This window comes from Gobio gobio (genome assembly GCF_949357685.1).
Source record: "Gobio gobio genome assembly, chromosome: 16".
NCBI classification, from domain to species: domain Eukaryota; kingdom Metazoa; phylum Chordata; class Actinopteri; order Cypriniformes; family Gobionidae; genus Gobio; species Gobio gobio.
Window position 1 is genome coordinate 18,754,457 of NC_137109.1, and position 25,148 is coordinate 18,779,604.

Below are 25,148 nucleotides of genomic sequence, written 5' to 3' on the forward strand. Positions count from 1 at the left end.
GTATTATTTCTCCACTTCAACCATTTTACATTATTGAACAATGCACACTATTAGTGTTGATGTATTTATTGGATTGTTGTTTGTATTATGATAAAAAATAACAACTAATACATATGGCTCAGAACAAGCTATATGCATTTTATAACTTCTGGACAGCACAAGGAAAAATAACTAAATATGTATCAATTTAGTATTGAAAGGCTATATAAATTTGAATGCTAAAACAATTTTGTTGAACGAATGAGTTTTAACTTGCATTATTAAAGCGTGTTCACAGGTGATGCATGCTGGACACAGGTGGAGCTGCTCTGGTTCAAAGTGTTGCGCCGGTCTTTTCAGAATGAGTGACCGCCTCCAGCGAGCCCTGACTCCGCCTTCCGCAGGGCTGCGTGTCGCTGAGCGGAGAGAGGCAGCGGCAGTGCGAGCTGCGCCGCGCGTCAGTGAGGGAGACGGACAGAGTTCCTGCATATGAGGCCACCGGCACCTCACTGAAACATAGCGACCATGGACCTATTCGAGTTTGACTTCTTCAGGGACTGGGAGCTGGAACAACAGTGGTACGTCCGCGGGCTTTATGTGTTTATGCTCATGCAGTTTATTGAATGAAATGTCTTTGTCATGCGCTCCGATCTGACGTGGTCACATTCCGAAATACGAGTGAAACCCATTATGACGCATGATAGCGGCTGTGTCTCAAACCCTGGTGAGCAACCTACCTTGACAGCGCGTTTGGGCATCATAGACGCGTTCGGAACGCGCATTCGCAAAGCGCCCATGATGTCCAAAAACGCTGTCTTGGTAGGCAGCTCGCTAGTGCTGACTTCTGCTGTCTCCGGCGATGTGACTGCTCTTGTGTTTGTATAGATGGCTTTATAATTGGGATAAACTTTAATTACAGAAGCGCCGTATTGAGGAATTGAGAGTATTTCAATGCATTGAAACTACATAAAAGAAACACTTCTTCCTGTTACTTTAAACTGAAGGAGATTATTATGAGTCAAAAGTCCTGTATAAGTCAAACACTTTATATTAGTGTTCACGTTTGAGTAATTACATTGGAAGTAATGAGTAATATAAATGTGATTACAGTTGTTTAGTACTACTGTTATTTACTATATTACATGGACACAGTTGTGTGCAGTGTCACTGTACAGACATTTGCATTTATTATTGCTTATAAAAACAATCACTCATAAAATTCTCAGGCCAATTCAATATGCATTATTGTGTGCAGAAGTGTAAGAGATCCTGATATAAATGCAATTTGCTATCAACCTTCCCTAGTAATGTGTCCGCTTGGATTCATTTGTTTTTTATCCATAACTTTATAATGCAAACAGAGGTATTTCATATTGGTTTGGCATATTTAATCATCGTTGTTAATGTGGGCAATCAGCCATAGCGCCCCCAGCTGGTCAGGGCTATATGCCATTCATGTCTTCATGCACTTTTATCCACCACAACAATATGATTTCAACATAATTCTTTGTCTTAAATCTTTGCTGATTTTTGAACAATCTCTATATCCCCACCATGTGGCAGAGCACAGGAACCCGTGGAGTGCAGATATGAATCCATACAAAGCAATATAGCAGAGAAAATGAAAACACCTATAACAATAAAACCTCTTGATGCATTTGAGCTTTTATCACTTGACCTATATTGACAAATTGACATGAACATATGTATGTTGGTTTGGTTGGTTGCTTTTGTCTAGGATGACACAAGTCTTTTTTTCCTTTGTTGAGCTGATTTTTCAGTTGCTTCACATTTTCAACACCTTATGCCTGTTTTACCGTCTTTCTTTTGTTTTTTACTCGCTGTCCCGGGGATCGTTGAGCTTTTATCAGCAGCAATATGATTTGTAGAATATGTAAAATATATTATATTTGAGTTGCCGTGTTCAGGGAGCAATGTTTTTGCTGCTATATTTGGTCTTGCTTTGTCCCTTTATGGTCATTTAGTTCTTTAATTGTTTTTAAAAAGGACTGACACAAATTTTGGTTACATCTGTGAAAATTTTAATGAGAACATTATGATCCATTAGACCGACATTCAAATGCTGTAATATGCCAGTATTTCGTCTAGGGACTTATGGATCCTTTTTTGAATTGAGTGATGGCACAATGTGCTTGTTGGCTTAAACCGTCTATTGTTTCATAAGGAGTTTCAAATCACTTTATTTTCTATACTAAAATATATATAAGAAAACTTAAGGTTAAAGGTTATTTTTATAGGCGGCGTGCTGATATTAAAACTATTCTCTCTCAGGAACAGCTACGGGCTAGTTGCTTATTACTTCTGCGGTGGTGGCAATTTTGTCTCTTGTTGCCACATTCATAACCCTGAGCTACCCATTAAGTCTGTGAATATTTATGAGGGTATTTAAAAAGCCATTCTTGTGTGATAAGTTTGCATGGTCTGGGGTTTAAAGGCAGTGTATCACTATTTTCTACTGCTGTACATAGACTGTCGACCAACCAAAAAGGCATTTGAAATGTAGATTTGGCTAAATAAATACTTGTTCTGTGTTTTCTAGTGATAAATCCATGTTTCAGAAGCAAGCATACAATAATAATGCACTCATAATTCATTGTCTATGTGCATCCCTTATCTGATGGCCCTGGGCTGTACTTCAGCAATCGTATTGATTTGAATCTGATCTCCCATATGTTGTTTTGAGCTTGGACACGAGTTGGATGTAATCAAGTCAGATTAGGTGGTGCAAAATTCAGTGAGGTGCAAAATGAGTTCGATGGAGAGCAGTGCCTTATTTGTAGACAAAGGTTAAGCATGGGAGCCACTGAGGCGGTGGGGATTGGGACATGCTTTTCCGTGCTGACACAGCCGTGACATGAATGGCTGCCACAATTATGTTGGCTCTTCATTTTAACAGAGTCAAATGGCTTTGAAGTGCGTTTTTCGAATATTTTATGAAAACAATTGCTCCTCTCTCTGTGTGTGGTGCATTGGTAAATCATTTTGTATTATGAGAGAATGAGTTAAGTATTTGTCATAACCAATGCATTTGGATTAGAGGACCAGAGCTATGGTTAATTAGACTTTATATGCCTATATTTTATAGGTTTGCACCTTTAGTGGTAATAGAAGACCTCGTAATTAGGTGCAGCCATTTATTGTGACTTTCTTTTCATTTGGCGGCTCTTTATGGCCGTCTTGAGAGTAGCACCAGGAGGGATTATTCAATGACTCAGTTGTGCCTTTTTTTCCTTGTCACTTGCCCTTTCTCAGCAGGGATTTCTGTCCCAGTAACTCATTTTTATATCCCGTGTGTTAAAATGTGCAAAGCCTTGTACTATTGCTGAATGATAAGTTAACAGAATTGCAGACTCCATGGATTGGTTTTGTGTATGGAGAACGCTTTGCATTGTCACTATCAATATTCAGAAAAGCATTAAATGTTTATTTTTTATACATTTTTTTTACTAGGAGCTCACACTGAACAAAGTGTTTATCACCATTTAAGCTGATGAAGATTAAACTAGATTTGCATTTTATTAAAGGAATTGCGGTAGGATGTACATACTATATACTTATTGTAGTAATTAATAACTGGATAATAATTAGGTACTAACTCTGAACCTACCCCTAAACCTAATCTTAAACCATGTTGTTACCTTATATTGTTCACATACTTTCTTAATAAGTACACTGTGAGTACAATGTAAGTGCACGTACCGTAAAAATAAAGTGCAACTGGAATTGCTTGCAAGGAAGTAAGTGGGTAACACTTTATTTTACAGTTTCCTTGTTACATGTTACACATACTATAGTAATAACAGTAAATTATATATCATTAATTCGGCTGTCGATTTAACACGTTAATTAATTTGTTATGGGAAAAATAATGCATTAAAATGATTAAAAAAATGCCACCGTATGAGCTTTTGTCTCATATTTAGACCATGTGATATAGTTAAAGTCCCCCTGTGGTTAAAATTGTGTTTAATGTTGTTTATTCACTGCCCGGGCCAAAAAAAAAAAAAAAGTTGCTGTTTGGATTTAAATAGACAAATGCTTAAGGGTGTTTTCACACCTACCTTGTTTGGTCCGGATTTTCGGACTTTTCAGTTTGGTCTGAATCAAAATTGCAAGTGTGAAACCTCCCCCGTACCACGGTCCGGACCAAACAGACGAAATTTGGTCCGACGAAAAGAGGTAGTCTCGGTCCGGATCAAACTGAACAAAGGTTCGGTTCGTTTCTAGTGTGAAAGCATTTTCTGTATGGTTCGGACTTTCAGACCATTTACAGGAAGTTCCTGTTTATGTTTAAATATTATAACGTTATTTTTAAATTCAATCTAGGCTACATTGATTATGAAAAGCGAAAATATGCGCAATATGTCAGTAGACAGAAAGTCAGAAATAATTTTGAACGAAATTTTGTATGATTTTGCTTAGAAAGCATTTCTTTAATGGGAATTTCGTTCTGTATAAATTGTATCTTAATTTTAATCAACGTTTAATCAGATAATTGCCTGGATTTAATAAATAAGAAGCAAATAGTCTATAGCAATAATCACGGGAGCGATCACATGCTTTGCACATGAACTGGAGCGCGTCTCAAATAAACCGAAACTCAGTAGGCTACTTGCCTCACAAACATGATAAATATGTGTATATAAAGCTTGAAATGACATTTTTTAAACGTAACGAATAAAAAAATAGTCAAGCAATGCGCACTGTTCAATAGTGGCAACGATATGCGTCCGTTCATTCAACTTGTCAAAGACGCTGACATCAGACGCACGTCCGTTTACAAACCAATCAATGTCCAGATGCAGCCCACATAGATGATGACGAGTGGACGCAAGTGCGTCATGTAAAGTTCTTTAGTCCGCTCACATAATTGCAATGTGAAACCAAACCAAAACTAACCGAATATATAAAAAGTATCAAAACATGAACTTCGGTTCGGACCTTGGTGCGGACTTTCAGGTGTGAAAACGCCCTAAGAGTCAACGATTGGATCATTATTGCAGTGATTTTTATGTTTCTAGCACATTATATGTTTGGCAACAGTTCTTCTAACCCTAATTGATGGAGTGTGTAGCTTTTCATTTCTTTAATAACCATGTAGGAAGACACATCATGGGCAAAAAAAATTGATGCACCTCTTAGTGGAAATAACATCATAACATTTATTTTAATCAAGAGGTGCATCAATATTTGGTCCAGATCTTGTATTGCCAATGCAAGAGTCCAGCACTCTGTAAAGTTGCCTCCAGCACATCCCAAAGACTTTCAATGGATTTACAGTAAGGTCTGGACTCAGATGTGCCAATTCATGTGAGAAAATGATTCTTCATGCTCGCTCCCAACCATTCTTTTGAGCCTGATGAATCTTGACATTGTCATCCTGGAATATGGCCACGATGTGTCTTCATTCATGGCTGTTTAAGAAATGAAAAGCTACACACGCCATCAATTAGGGTTAGAAGAACTGTTGCCAAAAATATAACATAATAGAAACATAATGATCACTGCAATAATGATCCAAAACCACAGTGAACCAAAGATAGTCTCAAAAATGCGGTTTGAAATCGCTGGTGTTTCTGACATCGCAAACTACCTTGTAACCAATCATGTCACGAGGGGGTGAGTTTTAGCATATCATTAACCCTCTCGAGTCGGCCGTGGCGCCGGCGTGATTGGGTTGCTTTTTTTCTTATCAGTGCCAAAGAGACTCAAATAACTCTGTCGTTTTTCATTCAGGCAAGTGTTATACATCATTATAATCTGTTAAGTTTCTATTTTTTTGTGTGTACAGTCACAATAAAAACAAAATGTTTAGCTTTTTGCAAAACAAAGAAAACACACATGATGCGCGATCTGCAGCCTCTCTGTCAAAGACGTTCATTCAGATAGTCTTCAGAAAAGGACCTCTAGCTGTCTCACAAATATGAGACATATGTCTAAAGAAACGCTGAAATGTCAGGTTTTAAACAATGTAAACCAAATCGAAAACAAATATTCTGTGTTTCTTTGTCTATTCTCTGAAACAGATGGAGTCAGTTTAGCAGATTTAGCAATATAGCAGGTGTATTATGATTATAGTGTATTATGATTATATCACGATGTTATGGTGAACTATATGCCTTTCTCCACTAACGTTCTATGATGTTCAAAGTGTTTCTAAAGACAGATACTGATACTGGAGGCAAACAGGAACATGGTTTGTGTAACATTAGCAACACATTATTAGCTGTTAAATAACGTAGTCAAGCAAAAGTATTTTTTATTAATTACCATTATGTGTCCGACGTTATAAAGAACACCATTTTTATTCTTTCCAAGAAGGGCAATTCAGACATACAGGTCAGGAAAGACAAAAACCAAAGCCCCTCACTCATTCTTTTATACAGTCATTTCAATGGGTGAGGGCCAATAAAACAAAAACACAATAACAAACTCCTTAGTTGGTGTTATCTGCAGCTGTCACACCTTGAGTGAAACACACAACTTTCCAAGAACTTGTTCAAGGCTACAGACAACGAACACGCTTCTATTAAGAAAAGTATAAAAGTTTATCAAACAAAAATGTGTTTACTACAGAAAACTAGAATTCCCCTGATATTTAACAAAAACATCTTATTTACGCTTAATATAATAAAAAACGCCTTATATGGTTTGATATAGTTTGTTATGTTCAAAATGTCCATTACAATTCAGACATATGTCTTGTGTCACACACCGTTTTTCACCTGCTATATAGAAGGGAAGTACGAGATTTTGGATTCAGCCAATTACTTCATTGCCGCTTGAGCGAATCTGATGAATGAATGATTTACTAATTTAGGCCACATTCACACCAAGGCAGAGCTTTCCCTATCCAATCTTTTTTTTCCCCCGTCTCAAGAAATATCTGCGTATACACGAAACCACTGAAACCGACTCAAAATGTAGTATACATGCCAGGCCAGTATGTGGTGCTGTAATTCTGCCACAGAGATACACTAAAAACGGAGAAGAAGAGTTGTGGCTAGAAGGGGTACAGCAACGGTCGGAAGTGAGGCAAAATCTCACAATAAAATAACAATAAATAAATATGCTACTTACCAGATTGTGTTTTATTAATGCCTACACCTACCCTTTCATTAATGCAAATACAGATATTAAAAAAGTCTTTACCGCGTGGGACGTGGTGTGATGACATCACCGTTTCACAAAATATACGGATTGGCTGTACACACGAAAACTCAAGTGTGCCGGTTTCAAATTGATCCACTCTGGGACCCGGTTTAAAAAAATACCGGTTTCAGGCTCCTAAAACGCCGGATCCGTCTGGATTAGTTTTTTTGCATATTAATAAAAAACCTATTAAAGGTATAGTTTAAAAATTGTCATCATTTACTCACCCTCATGGCTGTTGAATCAAATAAAATACTTTTTTCTAAAGCTACTTTTTGTAATTATTGTAAATTATTTTCATTGATCTTTAGGGGGTAATTTCTTAGCAAAATCTAATGTGCTATTCATTTGCAATTAATTTGATTTACTAATCACCACATTGTGTAATTAATTAGATAAAAAATTGTAATTGCTTGACAGCCCTGATAAATACACAACTAACCCCTAAACCTAGCATTAACCCTATAGTAAGCACATGTAGTTAATTAATATTACTCATGGGACACTCACACAGAACGCTTTTCTCCATTTCACTGCCCTAATGTTCCATTGTTTTGCTTTGTGAACCCGTGCTAGAAGGACACGTTTGACCATTGTCTTGCAAATGACACAGGGCTGGTTGCATAAACCGCTAAGACTACTCTAACAATTTAGTCATCACATTTTTTCATAACTTTTTTGAGTCAGTTACATAAAAATGTTGATTGGTCTAATTTGATACTGAAAAGTAAGACTGACGGACCCTTGACCCTCAAGTTCAACGTCTCGGGGCATTTAGTACATCCTTTAATCAGAAGTATGAGATACTGTATCAATGCCTACAAGATAAACAATGACAAACTCTTTCTGGCAATGTCATAGTGGACAAAACTATACAGATAAAAATTAATCCAGTGTAACAATTTTTAATAAATCATGTTTTTTTTTTACATGTTTTGTACTTAATTTGGGTGGCTCACTTGATGGATCTGCAGCAAAAACGTGTTTCTTTTTAAAATATATGCTGAACTTATTATCCTGAGTAATCTGAGAAAATGATCATGTCTGGATGAAGCTGCATAGATATTATCCTGGTTGGGATCTTCAGCTGTTTGCCCAGATCCACCTCCAGTTGCCAGTCATTGGCGCTAGTGAGGAGCCCAGACTTTGCTCTTGGTTGTGGGTGGACCTTCTCTCCAGCTCTGAGAAACTCGATGGTCATTTGTTTGTGGTGGCTCTTGATGGAATTAATGGCTGTGGCTATGCTCTCAGCAACTGCCTTAAGCATCTGGTCATGGCGCCAGCGATAGCGCCCATCTCCAAGGGCTTATGGCCAGCTGCTAAGGAGGTGTACTAGGGATCCCGTAGAACACGTCGTGAGCCTCTGGAGGTGGGCTGCAGAGGATTTGCAGGGCGATCACTCTGTAAAGTGTTCACACTATTAGGCATTACCAGGGAGGCAAAGAGGAAGGCGATCAGATCCGCAACTGAAGCTGCAGAGAAAGCCACTAGGTGGCTTTGGATTAAGAGGGCAGAACCGTGGACAAATGCTGCTGGGACACAGGCCGGGGTCTGATCAACTCCGCCTGGGCGAGGGTGTCTGATTTTGAGAGACCCGAAACAACCAATGACCCAAGGACACATCATCAGTGCATCTGCATGATGTATTTTTTTACCAGTAATCTACATATGTAGATATGTGTTTGCAAGATGTTATAACATCTTGTCCACTGTTATAACATTTATTATTATTATTATTAGTATTAAAATGGTTTATTGCTGGAATTGGATGACGCAGTAAATCCTTTTCACGCACTTTCTAGATGTTGGCTGAATTCTCAAAACCAGTGAAATTCAATACAAACTATGAGAAAATAAATGGTAGCAAACAAAAAAAGACAATTTGCATTGCCAAGCCAAGTTCTCTCCTCCATAATGAACCATTTATTTAGTTAAGTTCAGAAAGTAGGGCACGCAGAGTGTGACAAACAAAATGTTCTGTTATGCTGTGAAACAACACTTTTTCTTGGTTTATTGTGGTGTGTGTGTGTGTCGTGTCCACTTTGTGGCACATTGTGTGTCGTTTCTCTTTGCTCCCATGCTGTTTAGTCACAGGGATTGAACATTCTCCATGGTCGTGGCACAGATCTACCACATTTCCCAGCTTCCCTCGCCTTCCCGCTTCCACCTTGACCACAGCTGGGGACTATATATCACACGGCTCGCTCAAGGAGCTGCGCTCGGTGCCAATCTCATTTGTGCCCGGCTTGAAAAGGCAGCCAAGCCAGGCTGTGCCCGGCACATCTCTGCGGCCACCACACAAGCGAGGAGGCTCGGCAGTTGGCATGCCGTTAGTGAGAGAAGTCTGCCAAGCACAGTGCCCGTGGTCTCATTTTGCCACCTGCAAAAAGAAAGCCAAATGCTGCGGCATGATAAAGCAGCAAGGTTGGCACGGCAGTCAGGTTATATGGGAGAGACGAAAGGTGATGGGTTGGCACCCTTCTGGCCTCGTGTTCGGCACACAATTAACGAGTTCCTCTTATGGGACGACAGTCGGTAGAAATGCAAATTTGAGTAGTTCCAAAGCTAAAGAGCTCCGGACACGATTCACGAATATGACGTTGAGCGCAGCACATACAAGGGGATGAAGAAACCAGTCTGAACTCTATTGACTTTTTTCCGTAAATGTCACTGGTCTTATGCAGATTGTATGGAAAAATAATGAATAATTAATGATGATTATTTATTATAATTGTGAAAAAAGTCTTAGTACAGTTAATAAATCCCAAAGACTGTGATTTAATGAAATAAATATATGTGGGCTCCCTCTGGTTTTCCTCTAAAATAAAATCTATGGTTTTTCATTTGACAGCCATAAATATTAGTATTGTATTTTTACATTTGTACTGTAAAATGTATTTATTATTTTTTATTTCGCTGTGCAATATTACAGTAACATTTCCTATTTTTAAAATATTTTATTTAGTAACCAAACAACAATAAATAATAATAATAATAATAATAATAATAAAAAACTATATTATTATCATTGTTATTATTATTATTATTATTATTAATATTATTATGACTATTTATTTATTCATTTATTTTTTAATACTATTTTTTTATTTTACCATGAAATATTAGTCATATTTACTTTTTTGTTTTTTAACAACAACAGTAATAATAATAAAAATAAAAATAATTATTAATAATAATAAGATGTGTTATTATTATTATTATTATTGTCACATTGATGTATAATAATCACAAATTGTTTGGTCAGTTGTTTTTAAAACATTTTAAATTGCAATCACAAAAAATTGCAATTAGATTTTCCCAAATCATGAATTATAATAATAAATAATACATGAAATTACTGAAATGACTTTTCTGCTGATATAACCACAGATTTATGGGCAGAGATAAACTTGATGAATACTAACCAACAATAATAACCTTTTTGTTATACATTTTGTGTGTGTCTTCCTCATTCTGGAAGAGTGTTGTTTTTCCTGTTCAAAACTCTCCTCTTGTCGGGATGTTGCTATGCGTTTGCTAAGGTGTTCTGGTTGCTTTTAGCCCTTTTTCTTTGCTGTTGCTTGGGTGTTCTGGGTGACCAGTCAAACTATTTTATTTTCATTGTTTACCTTGTTGAAATCATTATCAAATAACCCATTTCAAACCAAATTTAAGAATAAAATGAATCCAAACGGACCAAAAGGTGCTAATTACCTTAGTTCCCAGTGTTCATACATCGCAATGCCTTACACAGAATAGTTCGAGTGGCACGAGGACCAATGTCGAAAGGCTGTCTAAGTGGAACTGCTGTAGGACGGACCCTCTTAGGGTCTCTCAGCCAAGTCTCTGGATGGCTGTACGGCTCTAGATAAGTTATTAACTGAGCACTAATTACAGTAGAGCCAATAAGGGCCGTGGTAATGGCCCTGTGAATTCAAAATGCTTTAAATATCTGCTTCAATTAGCCTTGACCATTTCATTTGGACAGCATCAATGCAGTGCGTGCCAAGATTGTTTTGACTCAAACATCAATGGTGAATAAACAAACAAACAAGGCTGTATGTCAAATATTAATTTAGTCATTGATGAAAAATGCAGTTACTTAATTAATGGTTAATTAATAAAGCAATTTAAAGGTGCACATTTATAAAACCTCCATGAGTGCATTTTTGACTAGAAATCAAAGACATTCTATAGCCAAACAAATTCTATAGCCAACATTAATTTGGATACATAAGTGCTGGATGAGTCATCAATATATAGTTTTGTTCTACACGAATAAGACTACATTTTAAATATGAACACTACTGTTCAAAAGGACATCAAAGTTGCCACGTTCACATCAAATGAATCATGTGTGCAATGAATCCACAACAGCAGATCCGTAATGAATGTCTTTCTTGATTTCTATTTGTCGGCAGACTTCCGTTGCTGCCCGATTGGTTGGATTCCGTCTAAAGATCTTTAGGTTAATCAAGCTTCATGCTTCAAGCTTCCAGCTTACCTTTATGCCACGAAGCAATTTACTCCACTACCCCAAAGGTCACTGCTTCCATTGAAATCACTCTATGACAAATATGATGATTCAATACAGGCACGCAGGCATCTGTTAGAGCGTCTCATTTCTTTCTGAGAGATGAATCAGTTTGTCTTTTAGACTGACCTTTTGCTGTTGGCTTGGTCTAAGCCAAAGGAAATTGCAAATTCTTTTTAGAGCCCTAATATTAATGGATGCCTCGATTGAGCAATATTTGTATGTTTCTTCTTTCAGGAAGTGAGAGGAATGCTCATGCTTATTTCTCGTGTTCTCGGTCGTGCAGATTGGGAGATAACAAAGCTTAATTAATTCCTGAAAATCGAACACCGTGGCTCATGGTGTGTCATGTACGACCCTCCCGTCAGGATTCACACTGATATGTGCTGGATGCTTGACTTTATGTGAATTTCCAGTTGCATAATCAAGCATTGTTGTTTGTGTGGGCATTTTGCCTTAGGACTATGACAAAGCTAGTTTGAATATTATTCAGATAATATTCTTGTTCAGTGCCAATGCACAAATCTGATTCATGAGATGTGTTGCTGTATTCTAGGACAGCGCTTTTTGTTGTTTTTACATATCGGTTTCCTTAAAGTGTTACTTCAGCAATTAGCATTAAGCTTTGTATCAGTAGAAACCCGGTAGTACATTCAAATTATGGTACTTTCCCCCCTCATGTCCCCCTGAGATGAGAGAATTATGCATTTTATTTCTGGAAAAAATCCTCCGATGACGCAAACATCGTCATTTTGGATTTTTGGGCCAGATTCTAGAGACTACAGCCAGTAGTAGGAGCTAGTTTCGCATGTTTTCAACCCACCCATAGGGGTGGGATCTCACTCACAGAATGTAAATGCGCACGACCGCAAGGCTCTGGCATTCATAAAGTGAGTGTTTAAAATTTTCAATTAATTCCTATGAAAGTTAAGCTTCCATAGGCATGATCTGAAAATGCGCCAGACTGGACACGGGCTGTGAATGACTGCCGCGCTTACCTCAGCTCTGCTCAGTTCTTCGCTCTCGTGATGAATGAAATCTGACTCCTGCTGCATCTGTGACGTGACTTTCGTTCGGCTCACTCACACTTTATTGAAAAGACACGTTCAGTTTTTATTTGTAGTGTCTATTCTCTAACTGAACAAAATTATTTTATTACTATGAAAATCAAAATGACGGTGGGGCGGTGCCGCGGTGGGCAAGTGATAACCAGTAGCCGTGGCTTTGGGAGTGGCCTCGTAGGGCAGTGAAACAAGTGCATTCTGGGAGTGGTTGTCTTTCATCCACATGAGACAAAAATACATTTTCTGTCTTTTCTCAGTCTAGAAGGCACCAAATTCAAAAATAATTTCACATTTCTACCACATAAATGACCCAGTTTAAATACGCATTCATCTTCCCAGCGCTGAAGTACCCCTTTAAATCCTGATTATTTCCATAATGACCAGCGCAATCTACCAGTTAGTATCTGGTTTAAGACAAGCTTTTTTTGGACAGCAAATAATGCTGCAAATACCAGTACATTGACTAGCTTAAACCTTAGTAAATCACCTTGTGTGATTCATGTAAATACTCTTCTCCCAAAATGTTTGCGTCTGAAAGGGAAACTATACAAATGCATATGCAATAGGGCTGCAACGACGCGTCGACGTCGTCGATGACGTCGACTACGAAAATACGTCGGCGTGCGTGAAATGCGTCGACGCGTCGGCGGCACATTATTTACGTTCTAGAATGGAACAGAAGATCTAGAATAATGGCGATTTGTGCTCCCGGGCATAGTGAAAATGATCATTTATCATATAAAGCCAGACCGCGACATTCAAAAGTGTGGGAGAACTTTAAACAGAAGCCGAATAAAACTGTGCTTTGTTCGCTCTGTAACGCCGGTTTCACACTGAGCGCGGTGGCAGAGCTGAAGCTGTGCGCGTGGAGAGCGGGAGCTTTCACACTGCAGTCAGTGTTGCCAAGTCCGCTTTTTTCCGCGGAATTGGGCTACTTCTACACTGTTGCCGCGGGCTGTGTCTCATGTCCGCGGGTTGAAGCAAAAAAACACACATATTTAACCCCCCGAACGCGATGTTTACCAGAGAACCTCCCCGAAACGCGATTGGGCTTGTTTTGGGCTAGTTTTGAGTAACGAATGGGTGGGTTTTGTTGTGTAAACCTGGCAACCCTTCCAGTGTTCTCTCGCGCAGCTGAACCGTGGCGCGTGAATTGCAACAGACGGTCACATTTTCCGGGGTTCTTCTCCGACCCCAGTACGTCTCGTGCTTTTATTTATTATGGGCTGCATATATCTCCTGTATATGCGACCTGGTTCCGCTCTGTCCCAAACACATATGCATAATAACTTGCTGTATATAGGTAGTTTACATGATTAAAGTAACATTACAGTTAAGATATGCCTCTAGTTTTAATCATTTAAATGTGTCTTTGAAGTTTGGGCAAAAACTTCTGGCAGCTTTAGTCGTTGTTTATGCACATGTATCTTCAAAATAGACGACTAGTTATACATTAACACTATGCTGAAAGCTCCTTTATGTGAACCTTTTGCAGATAAATACAAGTGCATTTTCGTTTACTACTGACACAATTCAATAAGTAAATCATACTCAACTACTATAGTAAACAACTTTTCCTAATTAGGCCTACTCTGTATACATTTTATGATGAATAGTATCATTATATATAATGTTTAAAAAGCTTCTTGTGTTCATATATTTCATTATAAAATGGCATAATATGTACACTACCCTTCCTGAAATACAATTAATATTGTCATCATTCATTGATTTCATGTTAAAATAATATACAAATTCACTACCCTCTTTGAAATACAATAATCAGTAAAAAAGAATAATAAGATTAATCTGGAAAAATAATCGTTAGATTAGTCGACTAATCGAAAAAATAATCGTTAGATTAGTCGACAGAAAAAATAATCGTTAGTTGCAGCTCTAATATGCAATAACGTCAGACGCAAAAATAACTCTGTCCACGCCTTTTCAGTGATAATGTTTCGTCGTTTTTTTTAATGCCAAAAGAGGGTTTGAGCTGGTGCAAGCTGTTAGTAAATCTGGCCCTAGGTCTCTTAATAAATGCTTAAAGCAAAAGCAAGAAAAAAATTTATTTGAAGGGGAAAGGTTAAAATCCTGACTTATGTATTTTCGCAATCCAAACTAAATTGCAACTGAACTTTCTTAAAAACAGCTTATAATCAAAATGTAAAAAATTGCTCTTCCATGCAATCTCTTCCAAAAAACTCTATAGGTAATTTTTCAAGCACCTTATTACGACCTTTATTCAGTTCCTCCAGAAAAACGCGATTATGCAATCGCATGATTTAATGCATAATCAGCCAAAGTCCGCATATTTATGCGGGGGCCGCATTTTTTCAAATACGCCGCACTTTCGTAAATTGCCTATTTCCGCATGCAAAATATGAGGGGCTAGCATGATTTCATAATCCCCGCATTTTCGTTGCAAAAAAGTCATATATATTAGCAGAAAGTTGAAAAATATTTGTTTACTTCACACAAGATACATTTCCCCCTATTGCCATGGGAACGTTTTGAAGTGACGTAATTACCCGACGTGAATGTCATCGAAAAGCTGCAAACCCCGTGGTGAAACCATAGATATCGGTGAAACCATGATGATGCGCGCAAATTCCCATTTGCCAACAAAAATAACAGCAAAAGACCGCGCAAAGCAGTTTCCCGGTGTGTTGACCGATTTCAAAAAACAGCATCATGAAGCTTTGAAGCGTTATGGATCAGTGAGTCGATTCAGCGGTTTGGATTGCCAAAGTCACGTATTTCAGCAGTTTGACACGCGATCCGAATCATGAATCGACTCGCTGATTCATAACGCTTCGAAGCTTTATGATGCTGTTTTTTTAAATCGGTCATCACTATATAAGTCGTTATTTAGGTTATAGCACAAAAACTATTCTCGTCGCTTCATAAAGTTATTCTAGAACCACTGTAGTGAGATGGACTTTGTAATGACGTCTTTAGTACCTTTTATGGCTCTTGAAAGTGTAAAGTACATTGTGCCAATGGAGGCCTTTCTGAGCCATCGGATTTCAACTAAAATATCTTCATTTGTGTTCCGAAGATGAACGGAGGTCTTACGGGTGTCCAACGACATGAGGAGAAGTCATTAATGACAGAATTTTCATTTTTGGGTTAACTAACCCTTTAATAGATTGCACTTTGTGCATTGGAAGTATTCAAATGTCTGTTTTGTATAGCTACCTCTGTAAAACAGGAAGTTATTTATTCATTTTTTCAGAAGTTGTAGCATATTCCTTTGGTAAAGCTACAGAACTTGTTTGACTCAATGTTTTGTACATTTGAGCCATGTGTTTATCAAGGTCTTCAATAAAACAAGATGAGAACTTAAATATTCCCAGCACTTTCTGTGATGTAGTCCTTATTTTCTCTTTTTCATCAAGCCGCAGTTTTTGCAAGTTGCCGCAATTTTTGCGCATAAAATTGCATAAATATCCCGCATTTTCCATCGCATTTTTTAAGAAAACGTGCCGCATAATCAAGGATTTTTGCCCGCAACAATCACAAAAAAAGCTGCATTTTTCTGGAAGGACTGTTTATTTAAGTTTTTAAGTCATGTTGGTGTAAAAATAATGTTGTGTTACGTCTGTCGTCACCAATCAAAATGCTTGTTCATTTAAATGCAATGTGTGGACTTTTAATCACCATTTGTCATATTTCCATTTAGCAAAAACATTTTTTTATTAACAACTACATCCACCCCACCCCTAAACCTACCCAGTGATTTAAAGTGCAGATACACTTTATGAGCACATGCGTTCCCTGGGATCAAACCCACGATGGCATGATCACATGATTACATGATGTTGTATTTTGCAATGCTCTATCAATTGAGCTTCGCAAAACCCAAAATGTGATGCAAATAAAAGTAAACAAAGCATTAAAATGAAAGTGTCCTGTTGTCGATAGGGGCGCAACTTGTGTAAATGCTCCTATGGGTCGTATTTCAGGGAAGTGACAAACGACCTATATAGGCGTATTGGTTGCTCACTATAGAGTGGTGCAGGGATACCATCAAAACTCAGAAGACTAATTTGCCACTGGTTGGGGTTTTATAATGAGGGTTTTCAGTTTAAAACTAAGCCTGTGGTAAACATAAATTGATAATACTTTGACGTTTTGTTCTACAAACGTACACTGCACACACTAGCACCCCAAACTGTCTAGTAACATATGTTTTCAAAAAGAAGCATAACTGCTTCAAAATTGACATTTTTAGTATGGGTGTGTGCAGTATATGTTGTAGAACAAAACATCAAATTATCGTCAAGTTATGGTTTCCACAGGCTCTCATTTAATCATAAATTGGAAAAACCCCATTATAAAACCCCACAGGAGAATCTCAAGGGAACCATGGGCAAATTAGTCTTCTGAGTTTTGACGCCATGCCTGCGCCACTATATTGTAAGCATGCGTTTTCATTGTATGGAAGAGCAATTTTTGACATTTTGATTTTAAGCCTTTTTGTGTTATGGGCAGGGTTGCCAAGTTTTCTCAACAAAACCCACCCAATTGCTACTCAAAACTAGCCCAATCTCGTTTTTGGCGGGGTTCCCCTGGTAGAAATCGTGTCCTGGGGTGTAAATATTGAGTTCTTGGTGACGTTTCAACACACGGATTTGAAAACTAACCCTCGACAACAGTGTAAAAGTAGAACCTTAGACTTGGCAACACTGGTAATGGGGAAGAAAGTAAAATGATTTACGAGCAATACAGGTTAGATAGATGATGACAGAATCTGTAACCTGTTTGGACAGACAAAATTTAGATGTGAATGTGGGAATTCTGTTCTATTGTTTTAGATAAACACATTTTTTTACTACATCTTTGCTTTGAAAGACACAATAAATGTATTTTTTAAATATTTTTTTTGGTTTTATTTATTTATTATTTTAATTTTAAAAAAATTATATATATATTTTTTTATTATTTTATTTTGTTTTTGTGGCCATAAGAGAAAAGCATGTGTATTTGTTTGTTGGTGTGTAGGTATGTCTGTGTTGCTGACGCTGAGATTCTTTAGTGTCAGGGCTGAACAAACAGCGGCCGGTGTTTGGCTTCAGCGTGTAAAAATGGATCTCACCTTGTTTATTGGGAGCTACAGAACTGCTAAAGAGCAGACATGCCTGCCAAATATCACAATCACACGGAGCTCCGTCATTCACATCCAACTGTTCGCCTATTTTCACAGCACATGCTAATTTGTCCCATTAAACGTGGCTCAATCACATCGAGTTAAAGTGGCTGAAAAAACTACTACCAGTGTTGTCATTCTAGCTGCTCCAGTGCTCTGAAAGTCCCCCGGCTTTTATTGTTTGATAAAGATCAGAAAGGAACACACATCTTTATCAGAGAAGGAGAGAAAAGCTGAGATAAGAAAATGAATTGAAGCCAAAATGCTTTAAATGGAAGACTATCTCCCTGTGAGAAACTCATAGAGCTGTTAAGAGCTGTGAGTAACAAAGGGGTACAGATGCATTGAGACTATAATCTCACCGGAGGAGAGAAAGTTCTGGAGAGCAGTGCGTTTACAATGTGATGCTCGATTGAGGTGGACATCTTGCTTTGAGGGTGATAAGGGAGTGTAGACTACCAGTGAAAGGACACTTGACTTGACACTTGAATGTTTCTCATGACCTTAAAAGCCTTTTGATTTAAAGCCTACTGCTTAAGTACTTAAACATTTCGTCTTGCAGGAAAATCGAGCCTTTCTTACATTATTATTAATATTATTGGTAACACTTTACAATAAGGGTTCATTTGTTAACATTAGTTAATGTATTAACTTACATGAACTACATTTGTTACTGTATTTGTTTATCTTGATTAATGTTAGTTGATACAAATACAGTCGCTCATTGTTTGTTCATGTTAGTTCACAGAGCATGAAATACAACAGTTAACAAATACAACTTTTGATGTTAATTATGTATTTGTAAATGTTAAAATGAACATTAACAAAGATTAATAAATGCAGTAGAAGTGCAGTTCATTATTAGTTCATATTAACTAATGTAGTTAACTAATGTTAACTAATAAAACCTTATTGTAAAGTGTTAGCATATTATTATTATTAGTAGTAGTAGTAGTAGTACTAGCAGTAGTAGTTGTACTGTAGTAAAATAATAATAATAATGATAAATATTATTTATTATATTATTTATTAAACTACTACTACTACTAATAATATTTGTTATTATTTTGTATTATTATTAACATAATTATTATTACACTACAACTTTCTACTACTACTACTACTACTACTATTAATAATAATAATGATAATGCATATTTTTTTTAATTTATAATTTACTACTACCACTACAACTGCACTACTACTAATAATAATAATTATTAATAGTATTATTATTTTACTACACTACTACGACTACTATTACTACTATACTACTACTACTAATAATAATAATAATAATAATGACAATAATAATATTTTACTACACTACTACTTGTAGTACTATTACTACTAATAAAAATAATAATAACAACAACAACACTAAAAATATATTTAATATAATTATATTATCATAATAGATTATTGTTAATCTTAATATTATTGTTGTATAATATGTTTAATACTACTACTACTACTACTACTACTACTACTACTACTACTACTACTACTAATAATAATAATAATAATTATTATTATTATTAGTAGTAGTATGGTTGTTGTTGTTGTTGTTGTTGTTGTATAATATGGTTAATAATTATATATATCAGGGGTGTAACAATATACCAATGCCACAGTTCGGTTCACATCCCGTTTTTGGAGCCATGGTTCAGTTCGGTTTCTAATTAAAACATTTTGGGGTTATGGAAACAACAGTTACCATGGTGAATACACTATATATAATTATTATTATTGTTATTATTAGTAGTAGTATTAGTAGTACTATAGTATTATTATTAGTAGTATTTATTTGATTCATGGGTTGGACAAGATAGATAGAAATGCATAGTAGATGTCTTTTGAACTCACTCGTATTGCATGTCTTAAAACATAAAAACTGTTCATATATTGTTGATATATAAATTATTTCAGGAGCATCTTTCATTTTTCTTTTCACTTTTCATTCAGACATGAACAAAACAACAATGACCCCAGCCATCACTCTTGAAAGTGCTTCACAATGTATTTGTTGTACGTTATTGATTGCATCTCTCTGTCGTTCTCTTTTATAAAAAATCTTTCCCATCACATTTATTCATACTGTGAATGTGGCAAAATAGCTCTATTACTTTAGTCAGCTTAGATTAGACAGCACGTCCGTATACAGGAGACAGTTATAGAAGTCTATTATTCCATCAAGAGCTTCAAACGTAATGTTTCTCAGTGTCTGTGTGACGGCTTTGAGTGCCAGGCGTTTTCATTCTCCAGTAGGAGAGTGTCAGATGCTGCTGTAGTATTGTAATGCATATTCATGCATAAATAAACAGCAATGAACACGTTTGACGTGCTGACAACCTTATTGTTGCGCAGAGCTGAGTTATGGTCGACTGTTGCATAATAACAACGGCAATAGCAGTGTTTTCCTCACACCTCAGAAGCCTTCATTGGCATGAATCATTCAATCAAAGCAGGTGGTGCCGTTTCTGCAGAAGCGTTCAGCTTTTTACTGAATTTCTCATGGAGTTTCTCAGGGAATGTGTTTGCTGTAACACCTTACATGAATCCCATACCCCCCCACACCCTTTGGTTTTATCATGTTTATCTTTAGGTTTAATGTTTCAATTAACAGTTTTCTCTTGCAAGATGATCAATTGTATGGATCAATTGTTTTGCTGTTGTCTCTGTGACATTTAGTCTCTAGATTTGATGATTTGTTAGTCCAGTCTCTCAGTGTGAGAGAGTTTAGGGCCAATTAACAAAAGTTTTGATGCATTGCAAACTTAGGGGCCATTTACACCGTTACTTAAAACCGAAAACCTTTTAGGGATTTTGGCCTTTCATTTACACGACAACTGCATTTTGGGGCCTGAAACCGGGTTTCAAACAAGTGGCATCCTCCTGATCTCTCTCTTGAAACCAACACTGAAGTGACTTAAACTGCAATTCATCGACTGGCTGCTAGAGACAGGCTCCAAATCTGTATCTCCTCCATGTTAAAATGCCCAACTTTACAGCGGAAAAAAATATGTTTACAGCCTGGTACAAAAAGTGGTTTTGGTCGATATTGCTTATTTTGCCCTTCATGACAACTGTGATGAGGGTGAATTTTTTTTTAACTCAATGGGTTTAACAAAACATATCATTATATCATATCAATATTAACATTTTACCATGTTTGCCATAATTTTCCAGTAAAATTTATGTGTTAAGAAGGATGCATGATATATCGGCCACCGTATGGCTATCAGCCGATATATGTTCATTTTTAAAGTTATCGTTATCGGCCTGAAAAGAAAATTTGGCCAATGTATTAAAGCCGATAAATAATGGATTATTTCTTTCAGCTGAGACACTTCAGATGCGCACAGATTTAATACAGTTAAGTGCAACATGCAAGTCTGTCATATAGGCTACATAAAATTATTATTATAATGAGAACATCATTATAAATATGTGCTTGGGACATGAATTTTAGTGGTAAGACTTTTGTTTTTGTAATCAGGCTCTCAACAATTATATAAAAATGTGTATTTAGATATATCGACCATTGGTTATCGGCTTTCAAATATCGGTTATCGTATCAGCCTCATATGTTCATACGGGTGCATCCGGTGTTCATGAATGTATAACTAAATAAGTAATTTTAAATAATGCTAATTATACAATTGTAATGAAGCATTTGATGAAAGTGTATAAAATAACTGATATTTTTGTCATTTTTATGTAATTTTTAAATAATAAATGTAAAGCATACTTTAAATCTAAGTTATACTTTAAATACGCAATCATTAATATTGTAAATATATCATTGGACATATGAAATGTATATTTTTTATGAAAGTTTATTTAATCATGCATGTTATACAGAAAATTATTTCCTGAGTGATTCTAACAATTTGCTTCAGCAACTAGTTTGTTTAACTGAATTGGTTGGAAAAGCAAAGGAGCTAACATTAGCGCTACTTTAACTATTTAACTCCATGATTATTCCCCAAGGGTTTCTGTAGCCGCGCGCACCCTGTGGGCTCCGTCCTTCCGCCACCTGGAAATTCAAACCTTTTAGTTACAGGAGCACTGTGGGGACTTCATGCTAAAATGCCCCGTGAAACAGCAGACACAGGAAGCTTCACAAGTCAGCAGAGGAATGATCTAGATGGCAGAGGAAAACGTCATCAATTCGCCGCTGACGGCAATAGAGCCCGGCTCCTGTGATTTATTATGGCACGTTGCTGTTTTTCCCAGTGTGCTGTTCCTCCTCCGCCATGGCATTGAGTTATTAGCCAAAGTGTGAGCAACATACCTGTTAGAGATCAATCCGGAACTTTCTCTGTTTGCGGGGACCTGCTCGACTTCCATGTTTGCAGCTTTACCCACATTGATATTTCACTATTGATTTTCCTCTGTTCATTTCTTGCCTCCTTCAGCACCTGGACTGATAGGCCAGTTGTGTTTAGCCGGTTTTATTGTGATGTGACAAAGATGGATGTGACATTGTCCTCTGTGGGCCGCTGGATAGTGGAAGTGTTAATGAAGCCATTAGCACAGTCCGAGAGAGAGGCGAGTGTGGCGAAATTACCATTATTCTGCCACCATTAAGTCGTAATCTGCCAACTTCTCTCTCTCGCTGCCATTCTCTCCATTTCCACCTCTTTCTCTCCTACACTTGCTGATCCACTTCGACTGCCCTGTAAAGCTTCATTAATTCATTTGTTATCAAAAGCAGTTAACCACAAAAAGAGTGCGGAGGAGTGATGGGGGATCGTAATAATGTATACTATAATTACCATCCACACCGGCTTCTAAATGAAACGAGCACAAATGAAAAAAAAAGCAAATGGCTACACAATTCATAAATCTCATTACCTCAAAAATTCATTCTTATAAAGAGACAGAAGCTCATTTGGTCAGCACAAAAGCAGGAAAAAAAAAACGATCATCACTCAAAGTATTCGGCTAACCTTGGATTTATCTGAAGTTGAAGAACTTTCTCTGTACTTTTTGACTGTGGCGTTCAACAGATCATGAACGTTCTGGAAAGTCTGCAGCTCTCAGGGCTTCTTATGTCCTGATGGACTGTGACCAATTTTAGGCTTGTTTAATTAAGAGCAAAATGCCTCTCTTGTTGACAGGAACTTTTTTTGGCTTTTTTTTAACCAATGGCTATGTGCTGGAGACTGGAGATTATTGATGATAATAATAGTCAATACCAATATCTAAAATGTAATGTTTCAAAAACTAATGTGCTATTGGGTTTTCAAGTCAAGTCACCTTTATTTACAGTGAAAAAGTATCTGAACCCCATGCAGAATCTGTGAAAATGTGAGTAATTTTAACAAAATAAGAGAGATCATACAAAATGCATGTTATTTTGTATTTAGCTATGTCCTGAATCATATATTTTACATAAAAATGTTTACATATAGTCAACAAGACAAAAAAAAAATAGCTGAATTTATAAAAATGACCCCGTTCAATTTTGAGATCCATCTTTTCACACTGAGGTTAATTGAGGGACTCAAACACAACTATTAAAAATGGTTCAAACATTCACTGATGCTCCAGAAGGAAACACGATGCATTAAGAGCCGGGGGTGAAAACTTTCTGAATTTGAAGATCATGGTAAATTGTACCTAATTTGTCTTCTGTGAAACATTTAAATATCTTCTGTTGCTTCTGTTGCTTCCGAAGAGCAGTACTAAATAAAAACAAAATAAGAAATATTTGGACATCGTCCTCCTGTTCAAAAGTTTTCACCTCCTGGCTCTTAATGTGTTGTTTTTTCTTCTGAAGCATCAGTGGATCTCAGAATCACACAGTCACTGCTGGAAAGGGTTGAGATAAGCAAAATATGCTGGAAAACTGAATAATTTTCGGTACATGGATTTTTCTGAAGAACGTTGGGCAGTTTAACTGCTCAGGACAAACAAGGGACTCAAGAACAACCATCACAAAAACAAAAAACAGCCGTGGATCATCCAGGGAACGACACACAGTATTGAGAATCAAGGGTTCATCAACTTTTGAACGGGGTCATTTTTATAAATTCAGCAATTTTTTTATGGACTATATGTAAAAAAATTTTTTATGTTAAATATTTTTTTCAGGACAGTACTAAATAAAAAATAAAAATGACATTTCGGATGATCTCTTATTTTGTTAAAATTCGGCAAGGTGTTCACAAACTTTTTCTTGCCACTGTACTGTATATAGAGCTTTATACAATACAGATTGTTTTAAAGCAGCTTTACATGGATAACAGGAACATTATTCAGTGATGCAAACAGCTGTAAAGTTGCTCCAAAAGAAAATGCTCTAAAAGTGTCATTGTTCAGCGGAAGTCAGATCCCCTTGCAAGGGACCACCTTTGTAAACTGTATTATATTAAAAAATATGGAGTGTGTAATACATTTCCAAAATGAAATACTTGACTTTTAAATTATCATTATACTAAGGTGAAAGCAAATGAGTAAAACATTTTTGACAATATTTTTATTATATATTCATATTTTAATTTTTTTTATTATTTTTACAGTTTAACTTTTTTCTATCCACTTTTTAAGCTATGCTAGACAAACACCGAAGAGAAAAATCAACGTAATTGGTTTTACAATCCCCCATGAGTAAAATAAAAGCTAAGATAAAGAAACTCACCTTTGAAATTACTTAAATCCCCTGTTCTATTGAATATACTCCTTTATTTAAAAAGTTAAATTTTAATATGGATATTAACAAATTCCTCCTCAAACAGCAAACACTGCCTAAAGTTTTTCAAGTAATTATTCAACAAAACAGTAATAAGAACAAAGAAACCAGTTACAAGTAATAAATTAAACTACAGAACAGCTTTTTTTTTCATGGCTGTGTTGACTGCATATTCAAACTTGACAGAGGAGACAACCCTCGGGTACTGAACTGAGTCAGTTCTCTGTACAGTATACTTGCTGTAAGAACATTGATCCGAACGTGAAGCTGTGGCTGAGAACTTACTTGTGAAGACGTCAAGACATCTAGTTTCACCTTAGGGGATTTAATCCTCCAAATGAGTTTACTTATTGACGGGGTCTTTCACTGCAAACATACACAGAGTGAAGATAACTGTTGAAATGGTAAATTCAAATGCCTTTGATTGGAAACATTGAGTTGATCCCCCTTCAGAATATAAGTTTAATTGCCCCTTGTTTTATAGTCATTACATACAAATCCATGAATAGAACAAGCAAGCAAAAAAAAAGAACAAAGATATTGGCAGGA

The 25,148-nt window shown here is 36.6% G+C and overlaps 1 protein-coding gene across 1 annotated transcript in view; it reads left to right on the forward strand.

Annotated features, from left to right (window-relative positions):
- Window positions 1–417: 417 nt before the first annotated feature.
- Window positions 418–25,148, forward strand: part of aff2 (AF4/FMR2 family, member 2) — a gene marked incomplete at its 3' end in the record, with an annotated part of 322,371 nt that continues 297,640 nt past the window's right edge. The window contains exon 1 of the mRNA XM_079839776.1: window positions 418–557. Coding sequence (XP_079695902.1) covers window positions 505–557 — 53 coding nt within the window. The 5' untranslated portion in view covers window positions 418–504. The remainder of the gene's footprint in view (window positions 558–25,148) is intronic.